Source organism: Lontra canadensis, unplaced genomic scaffold, assembly GCF_010015895.1.
Source record: "Lontra canadensis isolate GAN:19392208 unplaced genomic scaffold, GSC_riverotter_1.0 scaffold110, whole genome shotgun sequence".
Taxonomy (NCBI): domain Eukaryota; kingdom Metazoa; phylum Chordata; class Mammalia; order Carnivora; family Mustelidae; genus Lontra; species Lontra canadensis.
Window position 1 is genome coordinate 1,342,894 of NW_022631104.1, and position 20,689 is coordinate 1,363,582.

At 57.2% G+C, this 20,689-nt stretch overlaps 1 protein-coding gene across 2 annotated transcripts in view; it reads right to left on the reverse strand.

The window, feature by feature from the left end:
* Positions 1-20,689, reverse strand: part of RABEP1 (rabaptin, RAB GTPase binding effector protein 1) — an 88,321-nt gene that overhangs the window by 6,659 nt on the left and 60,973 nt on the right. Inside the window, exons 7-13 of one of the 2 annotated variants that reach the window (XM_032840034.1) lie at positions 17,822-18,000; positions 15,829-15,960; positions 12,356-12,823; positions 11,263-11,367; positions 9,740-9,856; positions 4,367-4,465; positions 910-1,050 (exon numbers count right to left, since the gene is read on the reverse strand). In XM_032840034.1, coding sequence (XP_032695925.1) covers positions 910-1,050; positions 4,367-4,465; positions 9,740-9,856; positions 11,263-11,367; positions 12,356-12,823; positions 15,829-15,960; positions 17,822-18,000 — 1,241 coding nt within the window. The remainder of the gene's footprint in view (positions 1-909; positions 1,051-4,366; positions 4,466-9,739; positions 9,857-11,262; positions 11,368-12,355; positions 12,824-15,828; positions 15,961-17,821; positions 18,001-20,689) is intronic. The other variant, XM_032840035.1, reaches the window with a different exon arrangement.

Below are 20,689 nucleotides of genomic sequence, written 5' to 3' on the forward strand. Positions count from 1 at the left end.
AGTGAGGATGGGTACCACCAGGGACGGGACCAGTGGGAACAGGGACCAGTGGAGACAGGCAGCAGCCAGGACAGGACCAGCGGGGATGGGACCAGTGGGGACTGGGACCAGCAAGGACAGGTACCAGCGGGGACAGGACCAGCGAAGACAGGCAGCAGCCAGTACAGGACCAGCGGGGACGGGACAAGTGGGGACAGGGACCAGCCAGGATGGGACCAGCAAGGACAGGTACCAGCGGGGATGGGCACCAGTGGGGATGGGACCAGCGAGGATGGGCAGTAACCAGGACGGGACAAGCGGGGACGGTAGCAGAGTGGAAGGTACCAGCGAGGATGCGGACCAACGGGGATGGGCACCAGCGGGGACGGGACCAGCAGGAACAGGAGAGAGCCTCATGGGATCACTGCGCAGCACTCACAGGCCCTGTGACGTACCTCAAGGTACGTCCCCCAGAGAAACCCACACGGGCAGCGATGTCCACAGCAACATCATCCGCAGCCGTGCGCACAAGGAGACCCCCTGGATGCCCACCCAGAGACCAGCGGGTAAATAGAACGTCCACGCGGCCAAGACAAGGGCGGGCGCTCGGACGCAGCTGTGCGGCGCGGTGACCGCGGACAATGGTCTGCGGCGGCAAAGGACCATACACCGCCCACACTGCAGGGTCCCAGCCCCGCAGAGCACGGCACAGCAACGCCCGGAAGAGAGGAGCTCGGCAGGTGCTCCGGGCAGGGCGGTGGGGGGAGAAGGGCTGGGGCGTCTTCCGGAGGTGACGCGCACGTTCTGAAATAATGGGGCTGCATCCGAGAGCCGCTGGCGCCACCTGCGCGACCCATCGTGGGCGAGAACGGGCCGGCGGCCATTTCGGAAGCAGCGCGTCTGCGCTCTGAGCCGGGGGAAACGCAGTACCTCCAGAGTGTCCGGGAGCACGGAGTCTTCCGCCTGCTGTAGCGACGCGTGCAGGCTGTGCTTCCCCTGCAGACTGTCGTTGTCCTTCTGCAGCCTGGCCAGCTCGTCCGCCACCTGCTCCCGCGACCGCAGCAGCACTGCCTGCAACACACGCCAGAGTCGTTGCCGCCGCAGCAGCCGGGGGACGCCGGGCCGAATCAGCGGGGGCGGGGCACGCGGGGATGCTCGGCAGGACCGCCGGGCCACCCGCAGGGGCTCCTCCCTCTCGAGGACGCAGACAGGAAGAAGCACGGGCAGCAGAGACGTCATGACCCCTCCCCTGCTCCCCTGCAGCCGCAGGCCCCGCAGCCCGGGCTTCACTCAAACGGAGCATGTGTGGGAGCACACACTGCAGGACCCTGTCTCCCCACTGCCGGGACAGCCGCGCTGCACCGGCTCCCTTGCACAGAGCTCACGTGTACACCGCTCAGGGTCCCCACGCACAGCCCAAAGGCCACGCGCGCTGCAGTCGGCAGGAGGACCCCTGCTTGGAACTACAGGACGCCTGAGCAGCTCGTTCCTAAAATGGGACCAGCGCCACGTGTGTCTGCACGCTGACGCACAATACAACTGTAGGTATTTGATGAGGATTTGAATCGTTACAAAAATTATCCCAGCTACTTTGAGCATATGATGAAATTCTACACAAGTATCTGACCTCTGCTAACTTTCCCCGCTCAATTCACCGGCGCACGTGTGTAAACGCAGACCGTGCGCTCCAACACTCCGGTAGCAGCTGCGGCTCGACACGAGGCATGCGCCGCACTGCGGGGCACAGAGACAAAAGCCGCAGCCTGGCCCGGACAAGCTCACGGGAGGAGAGCTCGGCAAAGCGACAACCCCAGGGAAGTGCGAGCACTAGGATAGGGGACGGGGGCAGCAGGGATAACAGGACAGAGCAGCTCCAAGGGGAGAGGCTCAAGGTCATTTCCCACAGAAGGGGACGGCTGCATCCGGAAGGACGAAGGCTGCTGGCAGGCCTGCGTGGCCACGCATCAACCTCAGTCTCTGCGGCTCCGATCTGCAGGCCTGAGGCCCCCGGGCTTATACTCCCCTTCAGCCTTTTCCCAAAGTGTGAGCATCCCACGCTCTCCGGGACATGGAAAGGGGGAAAGAATAACACGGGTATGGCTGCTACTTTTGTAAAGAGAAAAGCACGAGGATGCACCAAAAATAAATTAAGATGAGCCTAAACAGGAGGGGGCAGGATGGAGCGAAAGGAATAGGGAACGGAAGAAGTATGAACATCTATCCATTTTTATAGTTTTATGAACCACGTTGCTTGCCCCCCCGCAAAAAAAGTAAATCAAAAAAGAAAAAAAGGGAAACCCAAAAGCGTCACACGGGCAGACACAAACGGAGCTCACCCTGCGTGGAAGCAGTACCGTAACCACAAAGGAAGTAGTGAACTCCAGCAGCTTTGGAAACACAGGTGCACTGCGAATCCTCAGCTGGGACACATTCTAAGAGCAAGAAGTGCTACAAAGGATCACAGAAACTCACTCAATGCTCTTGCTGTTGTTGGTGGCACTAGGCAGTCACTCAGAAACTGGGGTGCCCCTGCCCTAACCAGGTGACGGCCACCGCACAGCAAGCCCCCTGCTCCGCAGAGTGCCCCACAGACTCACTGTATCTCTGTGCTGCTCGTGCCCAGATGTCTAACCTGAAACGAATCGCACGGGAATAATCTGACACGTGATTCTAGGGGGCAGCTGCTCTGGGCTCTGCAAAAATGCTAATGTCACAAACGCCCAAAAAAAACAAAAACAAAAAAACCACCACCAAAATGGTAGGTGACTGTTCTAGATGATCAGAGACTAAAAGAGAGTAAAGTGACAAGACGGCAAAAGAGAGTATGTTACTCCTGACTGGTTCTTCCACCAAAAAATCAGAATAAAAAACTGAAACCGCCCCTACAAAGAACCACGCACTTTGGGGACCCTGGTCCCATTTTAAGGGTACGAGAACAGCGCCATGGTGGAAGAGAAGCACCCCTCCCCCGCCCTCGGGAGATGTGTGCTCAAATATTTTGGAGCGGCACAGTGTCTGCGAATGATTTCCAGGTGGCTCAGAAAACACACACACACACACACACACACACACACACACACACACAGATGGGAGAGACAGAGAAGCCTCAGCAGTGCAGGTGCAGCCCAACACTGACAACTGGGAACACTAACTGGAGACGCTAGGAGCGTCCATTCCATGAGCCGCTGGAGACGGACGCTCCCCCAGACGCTGCTGGGGGAGCGCGAAGATCCCAGGCATGGCCACAGCGGCTCCTGTGAGAAGGGGCAAAGACACGGGGTCTCTCTCCCTCACTCCGAGAACCTGTGCAGGTCACGTCAAGAAAGGGGTTGGGCCGCGGACAGAGCGCAGGACCCCAGCCTGCCTTCGAACATGTCTCTGGTCACCTGCAACGTGTGCATTCTAAGCGGCGTCCACTCGGGACGTGTGCGCAGGCCGACGTGTGCAGAAGACAAGCAGGCAGCGATGAGGGAGGACAGAGGAGAGAGGAGCTAAACGCTGGAACGCCGTCAGCATTTAGCAGCGGGTTTTGTGCTGACAGTTACCGTGCCGTACCCTCTGATCGACGAGAAGGTATGAAAGTCCCTGGTCAAGGGTCAGAATGAGACACTCCAGAGCCCAGGGCTAGTATTTCAGGTACCAGCTCCAGAGGCGCTCAGACGCTGACCCGACGCCAGCCAAGAACAAAGCACTGCCGTGCCCAGACAACCGGAGGCCTTCCCCCGTCACTGCTAGCCGAGCAGGACGCGAGGCGGCTCTGGGATCACCCCGGCTCCGCCAGCTCGGCCGTCATCTACAAGGGCCATCGGCGTTGGATTCCAGCTTCAAGGAAATGGAAGCACAGGCGGATGGAGCGGCCCGGTGGGGAAGGAGGCCCAGTCCCGGGAGCTACCCTGCGGGGTTCCCAGCAGCTCTTCCTCCAGGAGCTGTCCACCCCAGCCCTCCAGATGGACAGACGGCCCCTGCAGCACCGCAGTGATGGTGCCCGAGTTGGTGCCCAGGAGCCCCGGAAGCCTGCTTTCGGTCAGGGAGCTGCTCGGGGCAGGTACGGGATGGTTCGAAAGCTCCAGCTGCCGGGGCTGTGGGGGGTTTCAATGTCCACCTTGTACCTGAGCCCACCGGCAGCCCAGAGCTCACCCTACTGACACTGACCAAGTAAGAAAAGGACAGTAAGTTAAAGGTCCGAGTGGTTTTGGCTGGGAGGCAGGTTTAGAAAAGGAGTGGGGTCCTCACATAACCTCATCCATGACCGACACTGCTTCAGCCCCGGAGAGCCGAATAGCAGGGCCACTGGGCCAGGGAGACAGCCGCAGCAAAGAGGGTCTCACGACAGAATAAGAAAGGAATCTCTTCAACATGGTTCATGCTAACTTAAATGTCAACTTACCATCTGCTCCTGAACATCCCTTTTCGCCTGGGAAAAGCCCTGCTGTAACTCTTCAAGTAAGCTCTCGGACGCCTGGGCTCTCAGGACAAGTGCGGAGATCTTAAAAGACAAAAGCACACACGGACAATATCGTTAGGGAGCTGGCGATTCTGACAGGAACCCTTGCAGCCCCGGCTTATCTCACACTCAGAGCTGATGTTGGCTTCATTTGTCACAAGTCATCACCACTCACGGCGCAGATGTGCATGCCTCTGCAGGGCCTCAGCCCTCCCGCCGCACTGGGCGGCAGCAGCAGTGCCCGGGCTCGTGCACCACCGTGCACGGACAGCGCTACTGGGCTCTCCGGACTTAGAGGACAACCCATGTGGCCTACTCATAGTACCCTGTAAGGAGCTTTTAGGAAAAAAATAAAAAATTCTGAAACTTTGTCAACTAAAGAAAAAAAAAAAAAAACAGTGTAAAGAACAAATAGATTTTCTCTGAACTAGCTTCAGGCTTCAAGATGACTTACTTCAAAGCAATAAACACATGGTTAACATCACTGAACTCTCAACTCACTTCGACTTAATGTTCCTGAGACGAGTCCTGTGAGACTCGGGGAGAGCTGGGGGCTCGTACGTAATGATGATAAAATACAGCAACACACATGTGTTTAGACACTGAAAACAGGACTATCTGTTCCGAGTACTGGCAGATCAGGCCATGGGACCCAACCTTCCTATTTGGAATTAGGAAAACCAGATAAAAATATGAACAATATCTACTTGAAGGCCCTGGAGGAGACGGCAAAAAAGACACAGAGCCCCGGACCAGACAGAGGACGCGTGGAGAGTCAAGCGGCATTTGGAACAGCTCTTCCCTAGAAGCACGTGCTGGTTCCGAAAGAAACACACATGACACCACAAAGCTCAGTGTCCCAGGGTAGGGGGGCAGAGATGAGAGTCCAGAACCCACGATGCAACGGGAGCCAAGGACTGAGTCCCCAGAGGGTGACACCGAGGAAAAGGGAAGACTTTAACCCAACCTTCACACCTTTATGTACTCTCCATTCCTGTGACTGGATGATGGTGGTCCAGGATTGTGAGGACCACTAGTTGCCTCTCATCAGGAAAATGGCTTTTTTTTTTTTTTAAGAGTTTTATTTATTTGAGAGGGAAAAAAGGAGCGGTGGGGAGCAGCAAAGGGGGAAGCAGGCTCCCTGCTGAGCAGGGAGTCCGATGGGGGACTCGATCCCAGGACCCTGAGATCATGACCTGAGATGAAGGCAGAGGCTTTAACCCACCGAGCCACCCAGGCACCCCCCCCTTTTTTTTAAAGATTTTATTCATCTATTGCACAGAGAGGCAACAAAAGCGGGGGAAGAGGGAGAGGTGGAAGCAGACTCCCCGCTGAGCAGGGAGCCCAATGCGGGGCTCGATCCCAGGACTCTGAGATCATGACCTGAGCCAAAGGCAGATGTTCAACTCAGTAAGCCACTCAGGTTTCATATTTTTTCAACATTTTCACATATAATGTCTAGCACTCAAGTAAAAATGCAAACACATCTAAAATGAATCCAGATTTGGGAATTATTAGAGACAGACTGTATCTGACCTGTCCAGAGATTTAAAAGGCAGAATTTAGACCTACTGGAGATCTAGGAAAAATGGAAAGTAACCAAAAGGATATGATAAACAGAAAAAAAAAATCAACTGTCTTAGTTAAAAATTTCAGTGGATGCGTTTTAATAGATCAGACCCATTTGAAGAGAAAATGAGTCAGATGTAAGACAGAGCTGAAGAAAAAGAACAAAGACAAAAATGTTAGAAAATACAGAAAAGCCTTAAAAAGCCACAGAGAGCCCGCGTGTGGGTCTAACATGAGCATCTGCAGAGGTGCGGCCGTGGAGGCGGAGAGCCAGGAGGGAGAAGGCCACGCCCTCGCAGCGACCGAGCACCTGCTCGAGGCCACTCCCGAGAAACGGGGCCGCGCGTCCGCCACAGACACACAGGGGTACCAGAGAGAGAATGCTTGCAGAAGCCAGAAACGACGCTGCGCCCTCCACCGCAGATCGCACGATGGGGCCACCTCCCCGGCACAGAAGGACACGCAGGAACATCTCCCCATGGACGTGCCCCCTGGTGCGCAGGGGTCTCCCAGATGGAGGGACCCGACAGAGCCGCCGGACGACAGGCTTCCCTCTAGGCGCAGTCGAGGCCGCGCCACGCGGCCCACAGTGCGGGATGCCAGAAGCCCGCCTGCCTCTCAGTGTGGCCGCGCGACAGGGCACGCCACGACACGAGTTCCGTGTCCCGATCCAGTTGAGGACCGCCCTGGCACATCTTTCACACGTTAAAATCCATCCAACTTTACACGTGAGATTTCTGATTGCTGTAGGTAATGTCTCGGTAAAAGCAAGTTTTTAAAGGACACATGATGGCTGAGAATATTCCAACTGCGGTGTAAGACATCAATTCAGAAATCCAAGAAACCCTGTGAGAACCCCAAACAGCAGAAGAAGGAAAAAGATACACCGAGGTACAGCACAGTGAAACTGCTGAAAACGAAAGCCACAAAGAGCATCCTTAACACAGCCAGGGTTTGAAAAAACAACATTTTACCTAAAGGAGCAATAGTGAGAAGCCCACGGACTTCTTACGAGAAACTTGGACGCCGGAGTGATGAGAGCGCCAGAGGCAAGCAGCCCCGTGCTCAGGCCTGCAGCCCGCTAAGCACCCTTCTTGGATGAAGGTGGGAGTAAGACGGTCGATCTGACAGACGAGAATAGGGACGAGTACAGACTTACAAGATGCATGAGGCCCACGGCAGCCTTTCTCCACGCTGATCACAACGAGAAACTCTGGATAAATACGAAAGCTACCCAAGGACTGAAAAATAAGCAAAAGCAGTCGAGGGAAGGAAGTCAGCAGAGGAAGAAGCAACCCCTCAGGGGTGAACCCACGGTCCCCACGCGGCTCTCCCACTTCCGACCGCCCCGCTGCGGGGGCACAGGGCCGTTTCTGGGGACGAGCGCTAGAGAAAGGGCATCCACCGGCGCAAGCCCCACACCCACCCCTGAGCAATCTGCAAGTGAACACATCCAACAGCTCTGCAGAGGCTTCGAGAAACGGACCGGTCACGCAAGGGAGACAGAACTTGCTAACGGAACCTGATCACGTTAACAGAATGCTGAGTCTCACGATAAAACATCCCTAATTCCAGGACACAATCTAAAAGCACCTGACACGGAGAGAATCAGGAAAATGTGAGCAATTCTCAAAGGAAAGGAACTCCCACACACCAGCCCCACGATGACCTGACAGCTCTGAGGCAGGTACGCGAACCATGCCGCCCGAGACAAAGGTGAGCGCCCGTGACACGAATGAAAACACGGCTCGCAGCAGCAAAACAAAAACCCTTAAAAAAGAGCAGCAGGTGGAAAGGTTACTGTGAATCACAGCAGAGAATGTGGCACAGAAGCAGCCAAACCAATCGGAGAGAACAGAGACAGCTTGAGCCACAGGCGCACAACCACCGGGCGAGCGACCAGACGACCCTGCGGGGCAGACAACGGGGGTCTTTTCACTAAATGGTACAGGAACCGGCTAAGCATAGGAAAAGATAAAATTTCACCTTTATCTATGCAACTACATCAAAGTCAGCTCTAGATGGGTTTTTAGATATAAACGTGACTATAAACAATGAAGCTTCTAGAAAAATAATGTAAAAACATCTTTATAATGCGAGGGTAACAAAATACTCATTTTTTAAAAAATACTTTTATTATTTATTTTAGAGACGAGCCCATGAGCAGGGAGAGGAACAGAGGAGGAGGAGGAGGGAGGGGAAGAATGCCGAGCAGACTCCGCAGGGAGCACACAGCCCACGCAGGGCTCAGTCCCAGCACCCTGAGGTCACTACCTGAGCCGAGATCAAGAGTTGGATGTTCAACTGACTGAGTCATCCAGGTGCCCCAAGAAAATACTGTTTTAAAAAACGGAACAAAAATCACCAATCGTAAACGTCAATAAACCTGGCTACCTGAAAATCAAGAACTTCGGTTCATCAAAAGGCACCAATAAGTAACGGAGACATAAAATATGAGAGACACGTACCACACAAGTCACCAAAGACTCTAGTACGATTATGTAAGGAGCTTCTAACAAGTCAGAAAAATAACCAAAAACAGATAAACAGACTAGACAATCCAACAGACAATCAGCATAAGAGTAGAGAGGACTCACGCGCGCATGCGTGCACACATACACACACACTGATAGCCCAGAGGCCAAGAAACAGGACAAGTGCCACACAACCTGGGTGGTCTTCGGAGAAAGGCACATGCAGCCCCTGTGAGACCCCAGCATCACCTGCCACAACCACAGGCCCACAGGGACCCCCTGTGCATTGCTGGCGAGAGCATAAATGCAGACAGCCACTGTGGATGATGGTCTGGCCTTGCCACCCGCCATCATCCGCCGCGCGCATTCCAAACGCTCCGAGCCAGTCATGGCCCTTATGGGTGGACACCAGCAGAAGCACGTGCCGCCAGCCCCACTGGGAAATTTCAGAGCAGAATCACTTCTAACACTGCAGAACGGGAAGCCACCCAAACGCACATCCTGACAGAAAGACGGACCCGTACGGGATGAGCGTGCGATGACCATAAGGAAGCAGCCACCACTCCCGCGTCGGGGAAGAGCGTCGCGATGCCACATGGGGGACAAGATGATACGCGCATCGGACAGTGTCCGAAGTCAGGCGGTGGCAGGCCTGGCAGGCAGGTTCGCACGCGGCTCTTCTGTCCTGACAGGGCTCCGCGGAGAGGAGCACCGGCATGCCAGGTCTGTCCGGGAAGCTTTGAGTTTCTTTTATGTGTTACACATTTAAGAAGTCAGTAAGAATTTAAAAAGCATCACTCCTGAGATGCCTGGGTGGCTCAGTGGGTTAAGCACCTGCTTTCGGCTCAGGTCATGAACCCAGGGTCCTGGGATCGAGTCCCACATGGGGCTCCCTCCTCAGCAGGGAGCCTGCTTCTCCCTCTGCCTGCCTCTCTGTCTGCCTGTGCTCACGCTCATGCGCATGCACTCTGTCTCTAACAAATAAATAAATAAAATCTTAAAAAATAATAATAAAATAAAATAAAAAGCATCACTCCGGTCAGAAAGCTGTGTGTGTGCAGCAGGAAAACCTGCTGAAGGTAGAAAACGCGAGCCCACGGACAGCCACGGAGCACACAGCCGCGCCTCCCAGCTCCGGAGGGCCGGCCGCAGAAAGCTCGGGAAGGGAGCTTGACTCCCAGAGCGCAGACCGACCCAGGGTCTCAGCGGAGAGACCAGGGCTGGGGTCCCGGAGCCACTGCCCGCAGCCGCACAGCGCCATCAGCCCGCGTACCTGGTGGCCAGCGTCGTGCGCACTGCGGCTCAGGGCGGCCTCCAGCTCCTGCCGCTCCCGCGCCGTGGTCTCCAGCTGCTCATGCGCCTGCCTCAGCATGGCCTGCAGCTTCTTCACCTGCGGACGGCAAGCGCCAATGCACACGCAGCTCCCGCGGAAGCCTCCGTGCGCTAGAATGAAGGCCCGACCTCCAGAAAGTTTAAAGAGCTCATCTGTTTTCCTCCCCAGGAACAGCGTGCACTTGTCGATTCAGAACGGCCGGCGGCATTCGAGGGCAGTGCCGGGCTCGGGCTGAGCGGCCGGCCTCGCACGTGTGCTCTCATGCAGGAAGGTCGCTCCCCATCCCGGCCCTTACTCTGCTCTGTCCGCTGCCTCCCACCTGCACCCACGCTGACACTACACACCTCCTCTGAGAGCAAAGACAAATCTTATTATTTCCCTATTTCCCTACTTGGAATTCCTAAACGGGTCCCAAGGCCCTCAGGGTAGAAGTCAGGTGCCGTCCACCAGCAGTGCTCCCCAGTGACCTCACCCTGCCTTCCCTCTACAGCGTTGTCTCCCCTCCTGCTCCCCCACATAGCCCTGAGCCGGCTGTGCTTCCGGAACACAGCGCTCCCCTTCCTAAGTGTTTCTTTGTGCACCTCTCCTATCCCTGACCACCCTCTCCCGTTTCTTCTCCCGATTTTCACTCCGGCTCTAGAACACACCTAGCTCGAGCGTCACCTTCCCTGAGCGCAAGGCGAGGCCCTCCCGCGTCTCTAGAAAGTGTTTCTAACGTCTACAGGAACCGGCGCACCCGGAGGAAATGAATGGCGGTGGCATCTGGACATATCAAGCCATCCTCCTAACCTGCGTATCTAATTTTAAGACAACTAAGGAGACAACCTTTACAATAATCAAATAATTTGGAAACAGAAGGAAAAAATCGTCTGTTCCTCCTACGTCCTCTCACAAGCTCACTCTCCGGACACTGCCCTTCCCTACGTGTCCTCAAGAATTCGCCATCAGACACGGTGATTGGAGAGGGACCTGCCCATCCCCACACACAATCCGTCAGGTCTCAACCTCTTTGCCCCTGAGAACTCGCCCTCATCCGCTCAGCAAGTCTGTGACAAGAAGCGGGCGACAGCAGTGAAGAGTCCACGCAGGGTTAAGAGGACGCGCCTGGGAGCTTCCGGCAGGCGGCAGGCGCGGCACCAGCGCCCGACAACCCCGCCCCCTGCAGGTCCCGGCTGAGGGAACGCACTCTGCGGGGCGCTCCTGAGCCGCCGGCCGCTGTGGGCAGAAGGGCGGGCACCGGGACCCGGGGTGCCGCTGCCCCTCCAAGGGCCCGGCCAGCCGGCGCGGGAGCGGGTGAGCCAAGGGAGCGCGGGCAGAAAGTCCTGGTGTGCCCCCCACGGAATGCAGCGGGCGTCCCGGAGGTCACACGGATGTATGTCCCCAAGCGAAGGGAGAAGGGAGCCCTTATTTCCGCGCATCCGGGGGAAGGACGCCACCGTCCTCTGGTCTCGCGCGCAGCTCACCTGGTCTCTGGTCTCTGCCTCCTGAACCTGAACACCCTGCAGCTGCTTCTCGTAGTTGGAGCACATGTCGCAGCGTCGGCCGAGTTTGTTCCCCGCGTTATGAACCTGAGGGCACCAAAACAACCCTACTCAGGCCACCCAGGTTGTTCTACCCACGCTACCCAGACAGCCCGAGCGGGGTAAACGACATCGTCACAGATTTATGGCAACACAGGGTGCGGTTCTGACATGGTGGACGCCAACACGAGCACGAGAGGACGCCCAGGGCCCCGAGACACCACGCTGCAGGAGAGCACGAGGCCACAGTGCCAGGCCAAGAGCCGCATGCCGTCCACAAGGGGCTGCGGATGGGGAACCAGCGCCCACGGGCCGCTCCCCCGGCTCCGAGCACAAGCTGCTAACCGGTGAGCTACACGTCCTGCGTGCGACCGAGGGGGGCGGCTCCACTCAGAGCTCAACCGCTCCTTCCAGAGACGGGGCTCTGAGAGAGAAAGCGCTGCAAGTCTGAGAACCTGCCCCCCACCCGTCTCCCTGCACACGGTCACTAGGAAAACCTGCACGACTCCGTGGCCTGAGACAAAGCCCTCACCTGTGAGCGGGGACCACGTCCCTGGAACACAGGCCCCGTGAACCCGCGAGCCACTGTGCAAGGCGTCAAGTTTGCTCCTACTCGTCCGTCTGAGTTTGCAGACACGCCCGGGAGGAAAATGAACCTCCTGAAACGTCGCCTTCTTCTCCCTCCCGTGGTGTCCGCCCCCTCCTGACGCGCACTCGTGCACGGACTGCTGACAAGATCGCAAGGGGCGACGACAGAAGGGGTCTCGGAGAACACCGAGACTGGCGACAAGGGCAGAGCAAGCACGTTCCTCCAGCATAAAGCTGCCTGCGCGCTGCTCCGGGGGGCGCTCCGGGGCGGCGGGGGTGCCGCACAGCTGCAGCGACCAGCCAGTCGGTCCCGGGACTCGGGCAGACGGCCGCTCGCGGCGACATGTGCGTGCAGGGACCCCAGGGCTAGCTCATGAATGGACGATCCCACGGCCACCCGGTGTCCCACAGCCGGAGCGGGCGGGAGAAAGGCAGGAGGACGGCTCACCTCTTTCTGCAGGAGATTCCATTCGGTCTCACTGACCAGGCGGTAACCACTGGGGGACACGTAAGCACTTTCCACACCCTGGGTGACACTGGAGAGGAGAGACGCAGTCTCCTCCTGCTCGGGCGTCATGGCCTTGATGGCTCTCTCCTGATCTTTGGTCAACATGAACCCACTCGGCATCTGCAGCGACCCAAGGGACGCCGTGTCGAAGTTCTCAGGCGCCGAGTCCGCTCCCACCAGCGGCCCGAAGTCCGACTCGTCCAGGTTACCAGCAGATTTTGCTTTGCAGTTGTAGCCCAGAGCTCTGCACTGCAGCGAGCCGGAGGTCCCCAGGCTGTCCGTAGACTGCGCCCTCCTGAGTCCGTCCTTAAACACATCCGCGTCCGACTTGCCAAACGGGTCTGCAGACGGCAACAGCAAGTCCGCGTCCAGCGAGTGTGCGGAGCCATGGGTGCTGTCCAGCTGCTCCTGAAACGTGACAACACACACGGCCGAGTCAGACAACGCGCTCCACTGTGAGACGGGAGCGAGCACGTCGCAGATGCGCCTGCCACACGCTACACACGCCACTCCGCGGCACGCTCCCTCCACAGTCCCGGGACATTCACCGAGTGTCTGCTGTGTGCTGGGCCCAAGCCAGGTGCTCAGGACATAGCTGTGAGCAAGACCTCCACACGTGTGCAGCTCACGAGAAACAGAGCGCCGGCGAGCAGAACACTGCACGGCATGACACAGGAGGCTCGCGCTCTGGGCTGAGTGCTCCGGGGGCTCAAAGTGCGGGCTTGAGGCCAGACAGGAGTCGGGGGAGGACTCCCGGAGCTCCGTGCTGGGGACGCCCACGGGGAGACGCCCACCCAACACAGAGAACAGAAAGCTTTAGACAGAGGCCGGAGAGTGACCGCCACAATGAGAACTAAAGTCACAGCAGCAGCTCACAAGCCTACAATGGGTCTACGGACCAGAGGGGCTGCTGAGGCCAGAGCCCCAAGAAACACTGATTCCGTCTGCGCTGCGGCTGGACAGAGGAAGGAGTAGCCTGAGAGGGCTGCAGTGAGAATGACGTCGGACGCTGGCAGGAGACATGAGCACGTGAAGTCTGTTAACCCTATTTCTTTGTTTTCTATGTTTTACGATGTTTTTCCCATTCTGAGGACCTTCCCCGCCAGAAAGACACTGGCCCTCCAAGCCACCTGAGTCCTACAGTTAATACACAAGTTGCCTAAGAACACGCCTCACACATACACCCGACCCATCCCGCGTCCAGCCCAGCCGCCTCCTTCACCTGCCCTCACTGCCCCACACCAGTGCGCCCCCACCCTAAATCGACCAGGCACCAGGCGCGGGGAAACAAAGACCCTGCACCAAAGTCTACCGGGATTCCCCCAACCAGCCTGCCCTGCGCAGCCCTGCCCCTGCCCTCCGAGGCCCCAACGCCCGGGGCCCATGTGTCCCTGTTCCCGCTCCTGCCTTGTGACCCAGCATTGCTGCGTCTGCACGTGGCTCTGCATGGTGCGCGTGACTCGCTGCTCGGGACACCGTGAGCAACATCACGCTTTCCTTCCACTGACGCGGACCCGCGGGCCTGGGCACAAATCAACCGGGATGGGATTATGCGGCCTCTGCATGCCAGCGACTCAATACCGCTTGTGGGAAAACATTTACTGATATGCCAAAACCTCCAGACAGATTAAAGTAGAAAAAATTTACATAAAACATTATGGAGAATTACAATATAGGTCATGGTTAAAAAGTGAAAACGGAAACACACACACGTTAACCCTGGGAACAGAAAAGAAAACGGAAGCAGAGCTACGCGGTGTCACCTCTGGGCAGGGGGACCACCCAGAAGCTATCCTTATTTCGCAAGACTTTTCTGTACTTTCCACATTTCCCACAGCAAATGTACTTTGCTTTTATAGTGAGAAAAGGATCCTCTACGTACGCATCAGGCAAAAGAAGGTATCAGGTCCTACAAATTTTCATCTTTAGCCATAAAACTAAGTCTCTGAAGTGACCACTACGAACTTCACATCAACAGGCAAAAGTAAATCGTCATGAGCCCCAATACAAGTGTTTTCCACAAAGCATAAAAGATCAGATCTAAAAATCCAAAATATACTTCAAATGTCAGAAAATAATGTTATGTACAATATATACTACAGACCTTTCCTATTTTCCTGCTAAAATATTTTCTGAAAAGTCTGAAACGTTTTCAAACATTCCTGTACACAAAAAACACATAATGCTTGGCAGTACCCAAAAACTGAGACACTCTCCTGGGAGTCTGACCGCTTAAAAAATGCACAGCAGAATCAGGCCAAGTGGTTCTCAGTGTACGACCCAAAACAAAGAATGCAGAAAAACAATTACATCATCCTTGTCAGCGTGCACTGGGATATTTTTAAAACGCTGACGTCCAGCCATCCATAAACACGGAAACCTAAGTGACCAGGAAGCAGATCACACGGGGCTGAGTGTCCACGTGCCAACCACACAGACACACGGAACCCCTCAAAGCGGGAACAGACCCTGATCTGATCCGGCCGGGAGGCGGGGTGGGGCTGGGGGCAGGGGGTGCGAGGCATGTGAGCTCAGGGCAGGGGGACAGGGCTGGCCGTGAGGATGCGGGGAGCACGGGAGGCACTAAGCGTCACCCAGAGGTGAAGGCCCTTCTGTGCCACGCTGGGGGCCCAGAGGCTGGGGGCCTTCGCTCTTATCCCGCAGGCGGGAACAGTCAGCCCGCGTCCTGAAGATGAGCGGGAGGACCTCAGCGGTCAGCGAGCAGGGCAGGTGGCCCAGAGGGGCAGCCCCCAGCGCGCTGACAGAACAGGACGGCGACTGTAGCTGGAACGGCGAGCAGTGGAAGGTGACTCCCAGTCATGGAAGTCCGTGTGCTCTGAGGAGGGAGGCGGGGCTGCAGCCGCACTGACCACAAGGGAAGGGGACAGTAATGCTGGGGGCGCCGCGGTCCAACAGGCTGCAGACAGGAAATCTGATGGGGAGGCCCCCACCGCCGGGAGGGCATGAGAGGCCCCGAGGCCACGGGAGTAGCACTCTCCATGCCCGGGGCTCCCTGCCCCACCCGCCCCTTCCACCTGCCGCCGCCGGCCTCACCTGCTGTCCTCACAGCGCACGGCCTCAGACCGGCTGACACGCAAACACGTGCTGTGGGGACGTGAGATCGTCTTCTAGAGAAAAACCCAGAGCACTGGCACCAGTTACTGTCATCCCCGAAAAGATCCTGCAGGCGGCCCTGCAGTCCCCTTCTCCTGCTCTGATCCGGGAACCGCTGCAAGCGTCTAAGCCGCTGAGCGCCGGGAGAGGACCAGTGTCTCCGGAGCGCTCCCTGCCAGCTCGCAGACGTGGGGACACACGACGTGTCCGCCGTATCTCCTCAGACGCTCGGCCCTGTGCGCCCGCATGCACATGGCCACGTCGCGGCCACGGTGACCCTGACGACGGCGTCCCCCTACCTCCTCATTTGACAGCTGGGCCGCAGGCTCCTCGTGCGGGAAAGCGCACGCCGCCGGGGCTCTCCCCTCCTCCTCCGCGTCCGCTCGGCCGGGGTCCTTCCGCTTGTGAAATCTCTGCTGCTCATCCTCCTCCTAAAAGTTAAGGAAAACAGACACGGACGTCACCCCGGTGACCTGCACCTCACGGTTCACTCATTCTGCGGCCGCTCCGAGCACATAGCGCAGAGAATTGCGGGAAAACCGGACACTGGCAGCTCTTCGCTGTGCCCCCGCATTAGGACATCGGTCCTAACGGCTTTCCCACTGTGGGCCCAGGGCACGGACCCCGGCCTGGAGGAGAAACCAGGAAACCGCTTCCAAGAAGTGTGCGCGAAGATAAAGCGCCACGGAACAACCCGTCCTTCACGGGGCCCCGGAGCTGTGAGTGGACGCTCCTAACGCCGGCAGCACACGGGCGGACGCGGCCCCTGGAAACCGGACGAGTTCACATGAGACGCAAAAGCAACGGATGAAGTTCATGTACTGCCGCACGACCAGACGAGCAGACCCCTCAGTGTCCCCTGCCCCGGCCTGGCGCGTGGGGACACGGCCGCGACACCTCACAGGGCAGGGGTGGAGGGGCACGAGCTTCTGCGGGAGCAGTGCCACGCGCTCTGCATGGGCAGCGGGAACGGGCCAAGAAGCACCCCTGCTGGCTCTGGAACAGTCGGCGCAGGAAGTCTGCCAACCAGGGGCGGGGTGGGGCGGAGCTCCAGGGGTGGGGGGGCACACAGGGGACCCCCAGTGCCCTGCCGTGGCTGAGAAGGCAGGCATGGGAAGAGGGGGACGCGGGCTTCGAACCTCGGATCTGCCGGCAGTCCGCGCCGCAGCTGGGGCACGTCAGTGTGTTTGCTCTGAGAGCTCAAGACAGAAGCTTTAGAGGCAAAGCCTTAGCAAGCCCGGACATGCGGGAACACCTCGGCGGGCATCAACAGTGGCCTTTAGCGAGTGGCGGCAGCGTTTCGACCGTGGTCACGGACAGCAGTCCGGAGCCTGAGCTTGCTGTGTCCGCACACACGGAAGAGGAGGAGTCACAACTAGAACACCGGAATTTTTAAAAGGATGAAACCTCTGAACCCAAATCCAACCTAAGTCCTATAAGGCAGTCTGAACAACGTGTACGGCACCGAGAAAAGCTCCCACGTGGCTCTCCGCAGGAGATCTCTGCTCCCGTGCCACACAGGGCAGCGAGGACACACCACTGTCAGAGACAAAGAACACAGATTGCGAGGCCGTCTGGGTGCGGGACAGGGCCAGTGATCGAGGCCGTCACACTGTGACCACCCCGGCAGTGAGCGAGTGACAGCTCTCCAGCGTGGAGCCGAGGACAGCAAGTTCCACGTACCCTGTGCCAACTACGAACCAACCGGACACCCGCTTCCGATCGCGGACATGTGCCCGGGAGGACCGTCCTCTACACGAAGACCGGACGACAGACACACGTGCTCCTCCAAAGGAGGGGCTGGGACAGCCTCCTTCGTCCCCTCGTGTGTACAACAGAGCATCTCTGACCTCAGATGTGTCTGGGGGTTGCTCGTGTGGCTCAGACAGGGTTTCAAAAGGTAAGGAGAATGCAGGCTCTCTGGGCACCCTCAGAACTCCTGTCTGTGGCAGCCGCCGTCCCGTGCCGTCACCATCCAACGAGGCTTTCAGAGCCATGTCACCACAGACGGGACCTGGATCCACACAATCCCACAGCCCGGGAGAACTGGACAGCACCGCGGAGAGAGAGCTTCTCAGAACCGTGAACCACCGCGTCCCGCAGCTTCCAAAGAGGACCAAGGTAAAGCCGTTCTTTTCCCACAGACAAGGCCCTCTCCAAAGCTGAAAAGCAAAATCCCTCCAACGCAGCTAGTGCATATTTGGAAAGGGCGTGGAGGCCCGCGGGCTCGGGACAAGCCTGCGAGGGGGCAGCGGCGGGGGAGTGGGGGGGGGCGTCCGCAGCGCGGCTCACCTGGTCTCGCTTCTTCAGCTCCTCCACCTGCCGCAGCTGCTCCGCCGTGAGCACAGCCTCCATGCGCTGCATGTCCCGCATGAGCAGACGCTGCGACTCCAGAAACTGGTCGTTGGCCTTCTGCCATGTGTGTTTCAGCTGGTTGTGCTGCTGTCGCTCTTGCTCCAAGAGATGACACACTGTTTGGGAACCCCCAATCAGAAACACCGGGTTTTAACGGCAGGCGACGGCAGGAACCAGGGCCCCTCGACCAGGTCCGGCCAGCGGTCTGCCCCAGCTGGGACTCCGTGGTGCACAAGCACCGAGGGGCCACCGGCAACCGGACACAGGGCAGCCGTCCGCTCTCACAGGCTCGTAAAGCATGCTCCCTGGAACAGCGACACGTGAGAAAAGGATTTCTGTGCCCAAGGAGCATTAGAAACCCTGCTTAGATAAATTTTTACAGGGTCCTTCACTGCAGGACTTTGAGCCCAGCACCTGTGCTCGTGCCTGTGTTCTCCTGGAGGAGGATACAGAACACAGCAGTTCCCCAACTCCTTTGACCACCAAGTCCTCCCCACAGTGCCACTCATGTGACAAGGGCAGTTCTGGGGAACACCCTTTGGGAGACACTGCTCTGAAAGCCACAAGTATGATAACCGTGACTCAGTGACTTTAGAGACATTCTGACAAGTCTGTTACCCAGATGTCCCTCCTGAGCCCACACAGCTCTGATGGCTCAGGACAAGGCGAAGGTTCTCTGTATCAGTGGGTACGGCCCACACGCCCCTGCTTGGCCAGCCTGTACCGACGAACCGGTGGGTGGCATTACCCAGTCACTCAAGCCAGAAACCAGAGACAACCCCTGCAGCTGCGGTACCTCATCCCACCCACTGCCTCCGTGACAGGAGCTACGAGCTCCCTCTGGTGCGGGGGACACAGCCCTCGTCTGCCACCCGCCTCAGACCAGCTCTCACGACTCAAACAACTGGTACGTGTCCTGCCGTTCATCTTTGCGCCCTGGCCTACCCTCCACACCACTGTCAAACGGACGTCTTAAGTACAAAATCTTTATGACCACTCTCAAGTTTCAAGCCCTTCAGGAAAGCCAAACACAAGGCCACATGCTGTATAATGCCATTTACACAGAAGCCCAGAAGAGGTAAATCTGTACAGACAGGCAGACCAGGGCTGCCAGGGGCTGGGAGAGCGAGAGAAAAGGAAGTGACGAGTAAGGAAGTGACGAGTAATGAGGACAGAACGTCCTGCTGGGAAACTGGAATCAGACAGTGACGACAGTGCACAGCTCTGTGAGTACAGTAGCCTTTAAAAGAGTGAGCTTCATGGCATGTGAATTATATCTCCATAAAGCTGTTATTTAAGAAAAACGTTTTTTTTTTTAAAGATTTATTTATTGATTGATGAGAGACAGAGAGAGAGGGAGGGAGGGAGACAGACACAGAGGGAGAAGCAGGCTCCCCACTGGGCAGGAAGCCCAAAAGAAAAACATTTTCAAAGCCCTTCATGAGCTCCTTCCCGCCCATCTGGTAAATCCCAAGCCATCAGCCTAAGGCGGCCACAATCTGGCTCCCACTTCTCCCATGCCCCTGGTATCCTAACTTTGCTGAACGAATTTCTCCCACTCCGTGACCTTGCTGTAGCACGTTCAAATGGCCTTGAACATCAGGCTCATCTCTGGCCACCGGACAAACACCCACCTGTGGGTCACAGCCCCCCTTCACACCTTCTTTCAAGAAGCCCACCCGTGCACCGTCCCCTCCCAGTGCACCCGCGAGCCGGTCCCGGGGAGGCCACAGCACTAACTTGGCTAATTCTCCCAATTCGGGCTGTAAGTCACACGGCTGCTCACGCTGTACCTTCTCCTCCGTTAAGCACTAGTTTTGGTGTGTGTTTCCAGATGGAAATTATGCCCCTGCTCATTAATGAAACTTCTCAGATACCTTCCAGATAGTTAGGAAGGCTTGGGGCATGTCATTTAAACAGAAAGTCCTATTTCTTTGGATGCTCTCAGAGTCTGCGTGTCTTTTTGACGCAGCACCACATCCGAAAAGTGCTTCCTGAAAACCAAAGACCTGCTCAAACTTTGGGTTATTCTCCTAACATTTTAAGAAATAATACTGTGGGCTTACAGAATTTCACCTTGCCACTATTTGGGGGGAAAACGCCAAACACGCAAGCCTCAATTACCGACGGAACGGCTCTGTGTCCCTCGGCACCTGACAGACTGACAGTATTCACCGCAGGACTCTCACCCAGTCCCACACTCGCCTGTGAAAGGGCTCCCAGTACAACACACAACGCGCACAAGGCCTCAGGAGTCCGTGCATCTAGAGGAGGAAGACGGTAGATGTGTGTGACCACTAGCCTCTCCCTGGAACGTACTGCTTCCTGTGAAGACGCGCAGTATGGGCAGCCCAGCCCAGGAAGGAGGACAGCACCTGCGAGCCGGCGGCCAACGGAAGCCGGAGCCACGGCCGCGTCTCCACACGATGGCCGCAGGAACCCCCACACGGCCCCGATGCTCGGCACTGCTTCCACACTGCGGCCGTGACCAGCCCCGCCACCAAACCTTGGCCACGAGCGCATCAACAGAACGGCACACTGTTACTGTACCGGAAGATCGGCCACTTACGTTTCCATGACTGTTTCATAATGCAAGAGTTTTCTTTTGTATTTTCTATTTCAGGGATTAAAAACAGGATCCTAAGAGGGTTTCACAAGACTGCCAAAGGAGTCCGTGACACAAGAAGGTTAAGAACCCCAGGGAAGTGTCTGCCTTCGGGTCAGGTCATGATCTCAGGGTCCTGGGATCGAGTCCCAGGTCCAGCTCCCTGCTCAGCGGGGGTCTCCCTCTCCCTCTGCCCCTCC